The sequence below is a fragment of the Merops nubicus genome, unplaced genomic scaffold, assembly GCF_000691845.1.
Source record: "Merops nubicus isolate BGI_N331 unplaced genomic scaffold, ASM69184v1 scaffold4800, whole genome shotgun sequence".
Classification (NCBI taxonomy): Eukaryota; Metazoa; Chordata; class Aves; order Coraciiformes; family Meropidae; genus Merops; species Merops nubicus.
The window spans coordinates 64,075-80,242 of NW_008583425.1; the positions used below are offsets into that span (position 1 = coordinate 64,075).

Sequence of the window (16,168 nt, forward strand, 5' to 3'; positions counted from 1 at the left end):
CTGCACACCACGACACTGTGGTCTCCCTGAATAGCAGTCACCCTGCTCTCCAAATAAACCAACGAGCTGCTGGGAAGCCTGTCAGCAAAACGCCTGAACGCTCCACCACACGCTCCAGACGTCGGCTTGCTGTACCAAAAGGGGGTGAAAAATGTTAAATGAAATGTAATCACTCACTTGGACTTTCTATTTACATTCAAATTTCTCTAATAAAAAGTGTACCATGTTATTTACCGTGTCTTCTTTGAAAGTAGCTGTCATCATAGGAATCAGAAACACCAAACATACTAAGAACGGGATTTTCTGTGTCAAAATGTCCCATTGAAATTCAAACACCTCCTTCTCACAGTCTGTGCAATACTGTGAAGCAAACAGGGCCTGGACCTCATTGGAAAAAATCCCCAACAAATTTTCTGTTTATGTAACGATGTATTTATTTAGGGCCACTCCAAGCAGATACAGCTGGTTAGACTTGAAAATAACTGCCTGTGAAAATGCAAACAATATTTTATGTAACTTTAAATGAGTTTCTGCATGATTTTTTGATGCGTTTTCCCTGGCTGCTCTCCTGCACAGCTGGTTATTAGGTACCTAGCTCACCCTACCTGATTTCCTAGGGATGTTGTAGGAAGAGCACTGTGCTCCTCTCCAAACATGCCCTGGTACAGCATCTGGGGTCTGCACAATAATGCAAAATCCACTTCTCAAATCTGCCAGCCAGCCTTTGAAGATGCTAATACTGCAGGCAATGGTCACTCCGAGTTACATTAATAGGCTTTTATTGCAAACAGTGGAATTAGTTTTCTGAACATCCCTAAACACTCGTTTTGATATGGTAGGATGACAGTAGTGGCAGAGACCATATCGAGAGCTGAAGGGGCCTGAGGATGAAAACTGGTGGAGAATATTATGACAAAATAATTTTTCATCAGAAGACATGAAGAGTGAAACTGCTCGCAAGGAAGGGCATTTGAAACCTCTCCCTCGCTTGGAGTTTATTTTCACATTGCAAAACAGTCCCTTTTAAAATGGTTTTAATAGTTTCAGGTAAGTTTGACAGAAATTGATCTTTTAAAATGTCAAACATCATTTTAGAAGACCAATATCAATGTGACATTTTTGCAGCTATTAAAATAAAAATGTTGATTCTCTCCAGACTTTTTTTTCCTGATTGGCAATTATGATTTCAAAAATTCATTATTTTGTCCTAACGTGGGGCTGGGAAACTCTAGTGGGGCATTTCCTGCCTGACCAGGACGATCTGCAGAAAAGATTGCTGGTGCTTCAATTTCTAGCTGGGATTCTCCAGCTCTCTGGTTTGGGGTTTCACAGAAATGTTGCCGTGGCCAAAGGCACTGCAAGGCACGCCACCTACCCAAAGACCCAGCCAAGGTCCTGCAGGTTCCCCTGGTCTTCAGGCTGCTTTACTACCCTAGTGAAGCTTGCCCATGGAAGGTCTGTTAGATATGTCTATATGGACCATGGCTGGGGCAGAGATGCCTTTGCAGACAGCAGATATGCTGCAGTCTCACAGTCACTCAGTGCCAATCCAGCACACATTGATGGAAGCTGCTTCTGGTTCTCACCCACAGGGCCGATTTTCTGATAGTGAGGGGCACTGGTAACCCTTCCAGATTTTTCTCTTTATGCTCAAACATGCATTCATTCAAGCCACATCTCATCGCTGATTTTACAAGGAAATACTGTTCATTACCTTTTCTGTCACACATCATGCCTTCTGATATCAAACATTAAGGGGGGAAAAATGCACATAATTTACAAATCTAATAACGCATTTCCCATCACACTCCTCTGCATTGCCATGGCCACAAAAAGATGGAATCAGCCAAGATGAAAGCATTTTCAGGGCTGAAGTTTAATGGCTAAAATAATTGCAGAAACATACACATCTCCAAAACAAACCACTTCCAGAATGAATAATGTGTGGAGTATCCTCTCATCTACTACTTCACTTCACCCTCAGTATGAGCTCTCCTGTGAGCAAAACAGGTATAATATACTGTAGGGTATTTCAAACACTGCACTTCTCTATGGCTGGACCAGTTCCACTCTCCTGCAAGCAATCTGTAGGGTATGCACAGATTTAAAGAAAGAAGGATGCTGCTCTTATCTCTCTGAAATTCAACTTCAGAAGGTGAAAACAACGCTTCCTAAGTAGATATTTTGTGGGGCATATGCTTGCTTGGGTGGCATCAAGCCCTCCCTTTAGAAAAGCAGATATTTATCAGAAACGCTTTACCATTTCTACAGGAGTCACATGCTGTTGTCTTACAAACCCTGCTTCCCATCTTCAGGCAACAGAAATCAGCCTGGCCAGTTTACCCCTGTTTGAGCATCTGCCCAAACCTTTCACCATTAAAACAGGATTTTTCCTCATAAACTGAGATGAATTCCACATTGGTATGAATATGAAACTGCAATCTATTTATTTTTCAGAGAGCTGTATAAATTAAGACTGGAAAGGCCACCTTATTGAATGTCTGGATAGTATGAGTCACCATATTTTTATCCAATTAGTTCCCCTTCTAAATTTTAGCCAGAAGATTTGAGGTCACTCAGTATGTGACCTGTTTACTTTAACTGTAAACTACATTTATTTTTCTAGAAAGGCATTTGGAACAGAAAGCATTTTAAGTACGAAAAAAATTAATAGCTTGAATAAAACATCATTGTGCTGACACACGCTCTCCCTAATGAGGATTTCTTACACTAAATCCCCAGAATTTAAAAAAAAAAAATTGGAATAACAGAACAACAACAAAAGGAATATATTTAGCCTAAAAATTAGGAGGAAAAATGATGAAGTTATCATGACAAAAGTGCAAACCACTTCACTGCTCTGCTACTACAAGCTCCTGTCTGCTTTAATATGCAATGCTGGGAAAACCAGCACACCTCTCTTTCCTGCCTGCATATGACACCTTGCTCGCCTTATCCAAAAGAGCCTCTCTCAACATGCTGAGCATGGAGAACATCCCAAACCTTGGTAGCTGATGTTGTGATTATTTATAGTCAGTCTAGTGATGCTTGGAAGTGTCTAACAAGAACAGATCTTCCCTTTGAAAAGCCACCTTCTGCCACCTTTTTGCGTACTAATTAGTATAGAACTCAAGGAATTAAGACAGTATTCACGGCACAGAATAGCAAACTCCCACATTTTTGTCCCTCTGCACATATTTCTGCTTTTTGGAAGTATTACAACTCCAGCAACTCCATACTCCCATGATCCTGACACTGTTACAAATCTCTGATGAGAGGTACCATAGAGACACCAGATATATCACCATTTTAATTAGATTTTACAAAGCACGTAATAGTCTCTCCATTGTTTACACTTTTCATTTTAAAACAGTTTCAGAATAGAAAATGCTATATCTGGTCTTCTGACAGTTACATTCTTTTGCATTTAAGCTGCCTTTTTGTTATGCTCTGTTAAGAAGAGTAGCTGCTGCAGACTGAAACGTCCTCTAAACTCATTCATGCTCTGGCAAATGTGTTGATGATAATATTCTAGTAAGAAACGTAGCCAAAGAAACTTATAGAAATGGGCTGAGTTATTAAAAAACTACTACTGAGTCTAGGAAGAAAGAGTTAACAAAGTCTCTCTTTAAAATGCTAATAACAGACAATGGTCTGTGGATAAGTTAATTAGCAGAGCCAGCTTGTGTTTAATTATTTCACTTGACCTGGTGCAGATTTAGACAATAATCCCATTAGAGAGGGGAAGGGGCTGTTGGAAAGTATGTGATGTACCAGAAGAAAAACTTTAAATCTGCCTGAGCTGAGCAGGTAGTTGTCTATCTAGAACTGGAATGAAACACTATTCTCCACTGTAAGACAAGCTCAAATGGAAAAAGAAATGCAGGTCTGAACCAGATAGATTATGCTAAGGACCTGGTGAGCTTTCCACTCCGATACTTAACTATTTTCCCCCCTTGCTATTCAGCTGGGATTTTACTATTGAATAATGTATAAGCCAACCCACTGTAGTCAGAGGTGGGATTTCAGGAGCAACTTGAAACAAGTGCAGCCAGACTGTACCAGAACTCTCTGAACATACTAAAATGTGTGTGAAGAAAGAAAAGGGTCCATAGGCTATTAGTATATGTAGAATTTTCTTCCAGGAGAGGCTCTGAAGATTTCCCCATTTTAAAAAGGAGACTGGATTAGGTTCACTATCAGTCCTGTTCTTGCTCAGACTCTATAATTGTACCAAATTAAACTCAAACGTTTGTTTTATCTGAATAGGTCAACCCCAAATCATGTAGCTTTTCAATTTGGTAACATCTCTTCAATAGCTTGCCCCACTATGAATTAGAAGCCATTCCAGTTTAACATGTGAGTCAGTCCAGCCTCCTCCAGAAGCTATCGTGTCTGAATGCTAGCAAGAGGTAAAGGAAGCACCGTGTCCTGTTACCTGGAGTCCTGCGTCCAGCCCTGGTGCCTTCAGAGCAGGAACCACGTGGACCTGTTGGAGCAGGTCCAGAGGAGGCCACAGAAATGATCAGAGGGCTGGAATCCCTCTCCTCTATGAAGAAAAGCTGAGAGAGCTGGGGTTGTTCAGCATGCAGAAAAGGAGGCTCTGGGGAGACCTTACTGTGGTCTTTCAGTACTTAAAGAATGCTTATAAGAAAGCTGGGGACAGAGTTTTTAGCAGGGCCTGTTGGGACAGGACAAGGGGTGATGGTTTGAAACTAAAAGAGGGGCAATTTAGACTAGACAGAAGGAAGACGTTTTTTACACTGAGGGTGATGAAACATTGGCCCATGTTGCCCAGAGAGGTGGTCGATGCCCCATCCCCAGAACTCTGATTTTATGAAGCCAAGTGTATAAAAGGGTCTAATGTAAACAGGAAAAAAAAAAATGAATTAAGAAAACAAATCTGGGAGCTACTCTGCTAGGCAGTAAATAGCTCCATATGCACTGTCTGTGTGGGAGGAAACTCTTCATTTCAGCCAAAGGGTCGGACTCATTCTTGGTGGAATCAGCTCCATGGGAGATGTAAAAGTAGGCTTACTTTTAGACATCAGTTCTCTCTGTTCTGTGGCCAGAGCATCCTTCTGTGCACATCTTTATAGGGACTCAAACTGGAAAACTCCACAGACCAATCAGACTGCTAAAAGCTGCACCATTGCTCTATTTGATAATCTTTATTAAAAACATAATTTGATGGGGAATGAAATGCCCTTGTACAATAGGTACTAGCATCCAAATGTAAGCTGTGTGTGCCAGATCACCTTGTCAGGTTTTTATTGCAGAGAAGAGCTGTGGTGCTGAGGTGGGCTCCCCATCACCTCCTCTGGCAACCACATTTCAATGGAGCACAGGGCTTGTCAGCCTCATCAGGAAAGATAAAGCCTCCTCAGCAACTGGTCTGCAACTTAGAAACTAACTTCTCAAGAGAGTTAATCAGCATGGCCACAAAATCACAGGTCCTCCCTCATCCCTCACACACAGCTCTGATGCTCTCCTCCTTCAAAGGGCAAGAGCAGTGGCAAAGACAACATGTCCCCCCATCGTGAATAAGGCCCCTCAGCACTGGCAAGAGCAAGGCAAAGAATTACTGAAGACAAGTTCAAAATTAGTATTAAAAAATTGGTAAGACTGTTTATCCTGGAGACAGGCTGACTGTGATTTTTCGAATCCCAAAGAACTTGTGTTGCACAGACTGAAATAACAGGAAGAGCACCCTAAGGTTCCATGGAAGCTATCAGACTGAGCAGCTTGCTTAACCAAACAGGCTTTGCTGTGCCATGTTCTTCTAGAGCATGCAAAGTCCTCCTTCCCCAAAAGCAGAGGTGTCAAGGATTAAATATCACACATCTATTGGTCAAGGACTGGCAATACAGGTGGCCATAAAACGTGCTCTGCCCATCCAGGCAGCATGATTAAATACATTTTTGTTGCACTTGTCTTACTTCCTTCATTAGTGTTTCCTCTTGCTTGACAATGTTATTAAGTTCCTAAACCCCTCAGTGGTGACAGGGCCATTAGTGTCTAAGCAGAGTGAATGCATGTGGATGAAACCAGAGTTAGGCTGAGCTTACACAAGCTCACATTCATACTGTGCCAACAGATCATCACAGTTTGTGTAACCAGTTGTCTCCAGCCTGTTACATCTGAGTCCTGATCATCTTGCTGGTGATTTTTTTCTTTTGGAGGTAAATACCATTGCTATTTTCCTATCTACTCACTGGACAGGTTCCAAGCTATTTACCAGCCTCTTATTTTGGAAAGCTATTTTGTACTGTTTCTCCTATCATCATCAAATACTCCTTAAGTGAAACACATACTCATGCTATTGTCTTCCAAGGATCACTACTCAGAGCCCTCCCTCTATCTGTCTTACTGTTCTACCTAGCATCAGATTTTTATCACAGAAAAATAATCAAAAAATCTTTCCATACACACAAGCTCTAAACCCTCATATTTACTGAGTTGCAGCAATCATGCAGAAGACCAACGGTACAGATGATTCTCAAAACACCTGTCAGAATGACACACAGCCATTGCTATTCAAGACATGCAAACAGGGAGAAATACTCTTCCCAGGTACTGTAACAAGGCTTCAGAGCCACTGACATAATTCTCTTCTTAATTAAAACAAATGGCATTATTAGTACGATGGGGCTTCACTCACATCTTTCCCATCCTGCAGCAAAGGCTACTGAGGAATCCGTTAAGTGACACTGGACCACGAGAGCAGACTCAAGCCCTCCCCATCTGCTCACTTCTGGTATCTCAAATGACTACAGGTGACCCTCCACTGGGTGCACGATGCATTTCCAAAGGCATGAAATAGATTTAACAAAATGAACCTTCTTTACTGATGAGCAGGTCCTCATCATAATTTGCTGAAAGAAGTCATTCTTGTATGCAACCAGGAGATGGAACACACGCTGGAATGGTGACACAAGCTCAAATCAGTCCTATGTGTAATGCAGAAACGTAAACCAGAATCCAGCATAAATCTACTGACTAAATTCAGCTTATGGCTAATCAGCTCTTCTTCTGACAGCATATTCTGCTGTGGAAATGGGATAATTTTATAACTGAATAATTTGACCAGTTTTATCTTTAAGTAATGATTTCACACATATTAATATCTAAAGCTCCAATATTTACATTTTTGTTAGACCTGAAAAATTACAGGCTATCAGGAATAACACAGTATTCAGTGACAAATAACATTTATGGAGTGGTTTTCAGCCCCTAGAATGATTTTGTGCTCCACAAATCCCAGGCAGCGAGGGCAGAGCCTGCAGTGCACAGGGCTGAGGAGAGCTGCTGCTCAACAGTACAGGGAAATTCTTTTGGAAACATTAAAGCCAAGACTAGAAGGGACAAGCCAAACATAGAATCTGACCTGCTGTACAGACGACGCTGCAGTATTTTAGCTCTTTACCTCTGTTAAGACTCCAATAGTTTATGTCTGGCTTGAAGACATAGAATCATAGAATCATAGAATCCTTTAGGTTGGAAGGGACCTCCAAGATCATCAAGTCCAACCATTGAGACATGTTCCACTACGACTTCCAGTCATTGAATGCTGTGAGAAGTACAAAAGCCACTTACCCTGGAAGTCTGTTACAGTCCTTCATCATCTCAGTCTTTGGAAATGCTTTGGAGACTGCAAGTCTGGAAACTAAATACAGGATTTTGTGGTCCAAATTCCTAGAAACAGATGTGCCTCACTGGTAGAATAATTACTAATCTCTCACCCTCATTCTTCTCCTATGAGTTCAGCTGCAGATGCATTTTTCTGCACACTTTAATGTGGTGATATGGGAACTTCATCTTTAAAACCAAGATACTCGTGGCTCAGCAGAACCTAAACTTTCTTTTAGTTCTTCTCCAGAATAAAATGATGGAGAGAACATGAAAACCAGAACCCATCTGAACTCCTGTAATAGATATCAATAGCAAACATGGTGCACGCTAGGTTGTGGCTGTGAGAAGGTGACATCCTCTTACCAATTTTGCTTTAGTCCTTCCTGCTCCTTGGAGATGGCTAATGTGAGTGAGGAAAATGAAAAACGGGAACTCGTAGGATGCAGTCAAGCCATTTAGATGTCACTTTCCCTCATTCTTTATATTTTGTCAGTACACATACATGAGTGATAATCTGCACAGACTTGCTCATATATCACTTGTATCGTGTTGAGATTCTTCAGCCTCACACCACAACAGATGTTCCTCCAGCCCTGCTCAGAGTTGGTGCAGCCCCTCAGAACATCCCATTGATATGCAGTCAGGGAAAATAATTAACACAGGTGATGATAATTTAGAACAGAATAAATTCCTTTTGTTATATTCCAGGGGTGGAAAAAGGATTGAAAGCTGCTGGACTCTCCTGTCAGAGGAAGGTTTCCTGGCAGGGAAAGCAAGGCTCAGCCTGCATTACTAACTGGCTGAAAGACACAAATCCAGACTAAACCCACTGTGCTTGGGCAATCTCAGGCCAGTGGATGGCTGTCTATGGGACTGTTTCACAACCGATGAATTATAGCAGTCTCAATGGCTAAACCAATTCCTATCACCAGTGCAATGCCTTGTTCACTCCCAGCCAACACGTGAAATGAAGTAATAAGTTTTTAAAAGCTATTGCAATGACCTGGAGACAAATGTACCCAAAATAGTTACTACAGATGGTAACCAATCCCCACACAGTTTTTCAAGGAGCAGATACCCTGGTGTGTTTTTTTTTTTTTTTTTTTTTGTTTTGTTTTTGTTTTTGTTTTTGGTTTTGTTTTTGTTATTTTATGTTATTTTATTTTTTTTTTACATAACACATCAAATTTCTGCTCTATCAAAAATATCTAGTTGCACCAAAACCAGAGTGTTGGAAAATAAATCAACTGTCTCTGCTAATAAGAACTCTTCCTCTTCCCCACTGCCATTTCATTCATAAATAAAATAAGCCACTAACTCAGTTGTTGGCAGGCTCTCCCTTTTATCTTTCACTCACTTGAGAAAGACTAGCAACATCATGTTTTTGGAAAGCCAAGTGTAGTAATCATAGATTCGGATTTCATGTATTTTTAAAAGCATTTGCAGCAGCAGAGCTCCACTCACTTTTAAAAGAAATATAAACATGCAGAAATTTGGAAGAAGCAACTCAGAGCTCCTGGCTTTCTTCATTTCTTCAACACAGGAGGAATGTGCCGGGAAGAGACTCCTTTCTAAAGGAGATCTCAGAAAGTTAGCAACATTACACTACAAGCACTGCAGAGCCAAAATACTTAATACCTCAAACAAGCCTGGATGGCATTTGAGATGTCTCGACATTTATTGGCCTGCCAGCAGAGTGTGGGATCAACCAGCTCCTTTTCTCTCATTTCTGTTTTTTTTCCCCTTCCTGCTTGCTCGAAGTCCATGTTCATAAAATATTTAGGGCAAGCTCTTCAGAGGATGATATTGCCTATACTATAGCTTCAGTGCAAGTTTACCGTGCAACTGAGACAAATATTCTGCCACCAGAGAAATCAAAAGAGCTGATGGGGTTGATTTACTGCCCCAGGAGCTCCCTGCCAGACTGACAGCCTGGGCTCCAGCCCCGCCTGGGATGCCAGCGGGAGCAGTCGTGGACAAAACGAGCGAGCATGCAGAACAGACCGAGTCCCTTTTGCATGGTTATGAGGAGAAATGTTACATTTCAGCATGGAAAATGGAAATATGAAAGTTCTGCCTGTTTTCCCGCCCCAGCTGGGGACAGCTGACCCTTTTTTACTTCTTGTTATTTTCCTCCCAGTAGAAAAAAAAAAAAGAGGAGCAATGAAATCTGGAATTCAGATGCACTGCTAAATTAAGCTGTCAGCTGGGTAGCATCTCGCAGTAGTACCACCCATTTCTGCAGCAGCCTGCCATAAATTAAATAAGCTAGCACGGTCCCCTCCTGCCCCCTGAACTTTGTTACAACCTGTCCATCCCGTGTGTTCATAGCCTCCCCTATTAATCCACACATTTTCTGCTCCCACCACTATTTGATCTTTCCCTCCGAGTTTCATTAAACCAGTTACAGATTTCCTACATTTTCCTGTGTTACAGCAAGTATCTGCTTTTAGCCTTTTCATCTAAGCCTGGCTTTCTGAATGTACCTTTGTACACTCTAAATCCCTATCATTTTCCCTATTAGTTCAAGGAATAGATGTTCCTTCGTTCCACCTTTGGCATTTCTCACCCTTAGGCATCCAGGAGCTTAAATCAGTCTGTTGCTAAACTGTCCTCCTTTAATAATTTTTATGAAGTGCAGTCCAATTATCTTTATCTTCCTTGGGAATCCATCCAATTAAACACAGTCGTAATGAGTGAATGGACACAGAACATTGTAACCATATTTACATCCAGATTAGTGGGAACCAGGTAAGATAACTTTAAAGCCATCAATATTTTAATACCTTGGCTTTTCATTTTGCTATCTTCAGTGGCAGACACATTTAGAGAGACCAGCACAATTTGAGAGGCTGAGTTTTTAATTTCCTCTTTGGTTTGTGGAAATGACGGCTTAGAAACAGCATCACACTACATGAATTTGTCCTAAAATAGGTTTCTTGCACATTAACCAAAACCCTTCTCATGACACAAAACAAGCTGGAACACTTTGCCCAGTTTCGTGGACCTTTCATGAGTTGAAGGTAATGTAAGAAACCATTACAGAACCAATACTGAGGTGGAGATGCTGACAGCATCAGGAAATGTCCTCTAATGAGCATGCAACAGAAATGCTGAGCTAGAAACATCAGCTCTGAAGTGACTTTTCACCCCTCTGAAAGGCAAATTCTGGATCAGGAACGTGGACTTGTCTCTCAGATACAGCATAGCTCTGACAGTTATTTTCACACCTGCTGTGAGGCACCTTTGCGGGAGGAAACTAGAAGGGTCCAACAGAGACTGAAAACCTGGTTCTGTTTCAACACAGCTTAACATAATAGTGTCACAGGCACTGATAAATGTGTCAATAAGCATTTGGAGAAATAACTGGTATCCAGGGAATTTATCTTGGTTGTAGTAGTTTCAGCTGAATAGGTCAGATTTGTTAACATTTTAATTTACACAAATCTGCATTCCAAATACTGCTCTTCAGCTCCTTTTCCTAACAACAAGAAAATGTCAGCAGCAAACCCAAATTTACTCCTCTAATAGCTTTCTCAAGGTTTCAGGAAAAATAAACAAAAACAAAAACAAAAAATCTGTGGTACAGTTATGGGAATGCTTAAACACATTCTTCAATTTAGACCTAATTCAATTTTATGTTAATAAACCAGAAACTTTTGCCAAATCCAGATGTAATCCTGAAACACAAGAGAGAGTGCTGGGAATAAACATGTCCCATAGCTTCAGGGCAGCCCCAGGCCTGTGCCCAGAGCTGGTTGTTCTGCCTCGATCCACATGTCCCTTGCCCAGCTTGGTACTCAGCTTGGGACACCCAACACCATATCTCCATATAACGTGCCAGCTTGCCTTGATTTCCCAGACCCACTGCAACTAGGGAGCCAACAGGAAGCATATGGTTCTGCTGCAAGGTTTTAAAATACTTCATATGCAATTAGGCACATCTGAAAAAAGACAATGGTTCTGCCTTATCCTTAACCCCCAACTATCACCTGCCTCTTTTTTTTCAGCTGATTTGCTGAGATTAAAATCTCTTTCCCACCAAGCTATGTCTCTGAAATGAATATAAACCAACGACCTTTCTCTACCTATAAAGCTCTATGTTAAAATGCTGGCCCCCACTGACGTCAAGGGGCCAATAATAGTTGTGTCAGTTCCATAAAATCAGCATTTTCCTGCCAGAATTCGGATCTCTCCTCCGAATACGCTGCCACCATCCCCCTGAGGGCTGCCAGCAATCTCTACAGCACTTGTTTCTCCTCTTCGACTGCAAGCATGCTGCAGGCTTCAGCATTGCCTAGGATAATCTACCTGCTTAAGATTCAGCTAACTTTCTGGTTCTCCAAGTAAAAAGAGCAGGGAAAGGTCAAATCTGCCTTAGGTTGTACTTCCAACGTCTGCCACGTCAGGTGGGAAGGAACAGGCTCTGGTGCTCCTCTCGCTCCCCCAGCTCTGCTTCTCTTCTTCACATCTAGAAAGCTCTGCTCTCCCGACCTTCTCCTTGGAAAGCTGCTTCACCCAGAGTCAACTCCCAGGTGGGCCTGCTCTGAAGGCGTGCCTTGGGCAAGCCCCAGACCCCCACGGCTCCCAGGCAGCAGCCCCCATGCCCGGGCCGGTCCCACCAGGGGCCCCAGGCACCCCGCTTGCTGCCGAGCTGCTGGGGCTGCTGGGCACGGGGAGAAGATCCCTGAGGTGCTCGGAGCCTGGTGTCCACCCTGCCTGCATGTGGGGCCTCCTGTCTCTGCCATCCATCACGGGAAGGAAAGGAGAGAAGGGAGAACAAAACCAGTTTCTGGTGCCTTCTCTCAGCAATGCAGCATGCTAGGCTCTCTCAAAATGGATTTCACTGGACTTCTTATCTCTGGGGTCTGCCTGAACTTAAACAGCTGAGCCTTGGACTATGTAGGTTCTCCTGTATTTGCTGCATGCCATACTATCTGTGGCTGGTCATTCAATAAATAAATCATCTTTCCCATCATTTAGTTTATCAAGATCTCCTAATTGCACTGGACACGTGACATTCCATGAACTACCCATTCCAGTGGGTAAAAATCACAGAACTTAAGTTCTGGGGTTCTCCCCTTCACATCCATTGACCCCCGTTCCCTTCTTTCCCAGTCACTCCAACTCACCACTGATGCTATATTGATTTTTCTTTCATGTGTGAGGTATAAATGCTTTGTCCTTGAGCTATACTCACAACTAGGGAAGGCACAGCTCTGTATATAGCTTACACTGGTGGAGTACATTTTCGTCAGTAAAAATGAAATTCCTTCTGCATTGAAAAAGCTGTACACCATAAATTGCCAGGTAGAAGAGGCGTTAAAGGAAGATCCTCACACAAAACCAAAATCACTGGAAGATGTTTTCCTAGCTTGGAAATGACACAAGGATGCCATTATCAAGCATGCAGTTTGTCAAGTATAGGCTGTGTAACTGCCTCCAAAGATAACACGCAAAGAACTAAGCAAGAGAGATCTAGAAAGGGCTATAGATGTCTGGCACTTCATTTGTCCCCCAACAGAAGGGGGACAAATGCCAATTTATTCATCCCCCTGCTCCTCCTGGAGTATTTCCTACATCTTTGAGTTGTACAAATTTATGCAAGGAAAATATCAGCTTCATGAGTTTCAAGATTCTCCCAGGGTTTCATCGACTGCTATGGATTAAGACAAAAATATCACATCAAAGCCATTATGCCCCACAGTTGCTGCAGAAAGACCATGATCTCACCATCGCAGCTCCAGCTTGTACATGCTTAGTGTTCAAGACTTGACCTGGCAAGTCGGAAACCCTGGACAACGGGAAACCTGGTGTGATGGCTTTTAAGCTCACCTCTCTGTCAAGTCCAGCAGCCACGGTGACGATGTCTCCTGTCTCGCTGTTGATAGTGAACATGTTTTGGGAGGGGCTCTGTGGGGTCTGAGTCACGATCCGGTACCGGACCATCCCGTTTGCTGTAGTGCTGTCATCCGCGTCGTTGGCTGTCACTGTCATCACGTAGGTACCTGGCAACAAGAGAAGGTGAGATATCAGTTCTATCTCATTGCAGAGCAGATCTGCAGTTCCACTGACCTGGGGTCACATGTTTTACTCAGAAACGTTACGGAGCAGGCATCCCATCTCGATCCAGGCAGCCAGGCAAGGCGAGGAATATGGAAATAGCAGCGCTGCTGAGACTAGATGATCTGTAAGGATACTGATTATACATAACTGGTATATAGTGAGAAGTCATATGAGGATATCTATGATTAACTTCTAATTCTTTCAGTGATTGTAAGTTTTAGGGCAATGTTTTTTGTCCTTCTATTTCGTATGGATTCTCACAGGAGATTATTTTCCATCCAATCACTGCGTTCACATGCATTCAGCAGGAGAATTTAAGAGTGGAAAGCCCATCAGACGTCTCAGCAGCTTCAGTTGGACCCCATCAACATGACCATGCTCAGTGCAGGAACCAACTGCCTGCTGCCTCCAGTTCTCATAGAGAAGTCCACCTTTCTAGCCCCTTCTGGAGGAAAAAAACCAACACTTCTGCAGAGCAAATGGAACAGCTGCTGCCCAGCAGGACAGAGAATCAATGATTTGGTATGTGTGGCCAGCGATGTATTGAATAGTTGGTTTGTTTCTTGCTAATCATCAGTGTCTTCATTTGCCTTGCAAAAAACAATCCCTACTTTCTAGATACTATTGGGAGTGCACTGATGCACTGACAGGTTCATTATCACTAGAGTTTGGCAGCAGGGTGTTTTGCTAAAGTGGGAAATTATCATTATGAGGGTAAAAGATGTTACTTGATTGGATGGACTCCTGCAGCTGCATGGTCCTGTGACCCCCCAGAGCTCATAGGGCCCAGCTTTACTCTTGTTATATTGGTAGAAGAGAATGACTAAAAGGGCAGACACATACTGCTTACAAAAAGCAATCTGTGACAGTGGATGAAGCTAGTGGGATGAGACCTGAAAGGAGGAGTGGGAGGCAGAGAGAGACACAGCCTCGTTTGGTGACCATCAAAACTCAACAGTGTCAATGGAAAGATGGAAGGTACGGCTTAAGCACTGCTCATTTGGGAACTCTGAAGGGGATGAACCAGCTGGTGAGCCTGTCATGCAGGAGGAGTCACAAAGTGGTCCCAGAAAGAACCTGAGCTGATTTAAGATGGAGTCATGTGTTGTTTTACAAAAAGAGCTGAGTTCATTCTGCCCTCTTGGTTCTATGTCAGCCACTGGCAAACTCGAGGACATGTGGCCACATCAGCATTGCATCGAGCCTCATCTAACAAGCCGGGATGCCCAGCTTGGCCACAAAGCTACCAAGCTTCCAGTTCAGAGAAAGCAGGGAGCTGGGGAGCTTGCCTCTGCTTGCAAGAGAGTTTAAAAACATACCTCATGTTCTAAATGGGCAGATCTACCCATGGCTGCAGCATGCCCACATTCTGTACCCTAGCCAAGTGTCTTTAAGCCACTCAGCACTTAGGCAATCCCTGTTAAGCCCCCCTTCCCTATATCTTCCCCAACTTTGGGAAAACAACATTTCTCAGTATTAGCAAGAACTGGCCTCATAAGTTTGTATTTTTGCACTGTGGAATGTGCTTTGCTGATCTCCTTCCATCTGCCTCAATCACGCTCTTTTTGTTCTCTGTGGTGATACATATCCCTGTGAGTTTTCTTAGTTCAATAAGAATTATAGATTAAAAAATAAATGAACGTGTAAAGCAAATTCTAATGATGAATACATCCCTGTCTTTCTGCAATAATCCTGATTCACATTTGTGAAATGAAAACAAACTATTCAACAACTTTAACATTTTTCCGATCAATAAACTTCAGGAGAAGGAAGGAAGACTGAATTCAAACAAGGCTGTGCAAGCAATGAATTTTCTCCTTTCTCTTCAAACATTCTTTTTTTTGCTCTTTTGCAAACCCGTTATCACGAGACAACTGATACAAATAAAGAAGCCGACTCTTAGATAAGTACAGGGGAAACGTAAAGGAGAAATTTAAATAGGAAATGTGCTGAATGAGATGTTTGATTTGGAATTTATGTTATCTTAATGCATTCTGTACTGAAAATATCTCTGAACAGAATGTCACAACCTGGGGCTAATGAAAACAGAAGTGGAAGAGGAAAACAGAATCTATTTTAGGACATGTGCAGTCTTAGGAGAGATTCCAAAAAACAGGTAGTAATTTGTGATTCAGTTCTAGTGCAAGAAAGAGCTCAGAAAGGACAGCTATTGGGGTTACTATGTTCAGACAAGGGCACCCCACAGTTGTGGTCACTGCTCATCTGGGATCTCTCAAACTGCACTGTGGTTTCCAAACTAAACCAGGACGTGTGGGATATCATAGAATCATAGGGGTTGGAAGGGACCTCGAAAGATTATCTAGTCCAACCCCCCTGCCAGAGCAGGATATGGTGGGTTCCCAACTTGGCAGGGGAGTTGGGAACTCAACAGACTGCTGCTCTGGTGGGCATGGGGTGAGCTGACAGCAGCTGCACTATGGAGGGAGTGTAGAGTAGGTCTTCTTCACCC

The 16,168-nt window shown here is 42.6% G+C and overlaps 1 protein-coding gene across 1 annotated transcript in view; it reads right to left on the reverse strand.

Moving 5' to 3' along the window:
• CDH4 (cadherin 4, type 1, R-cadherin (retinal)) overlaps nt 1-16,168 on the reverse strand; it is a gene marked incomplete at its 5' end in the record, with an annotated part of 174,111 nt that overhangs the window by 63,671 nt on the left and 94,272 nt on the right. The window contains one exon of the mRNA XM_008940541.1: nt 13,468-13,640. Coding sequence (XP_008938789.1) covers nt 13,468-13,640 — 173 coding nt within the window. The remainder of the gene's footprint in view (nt 1-13,467; nt 13,641-16,168) is intronic.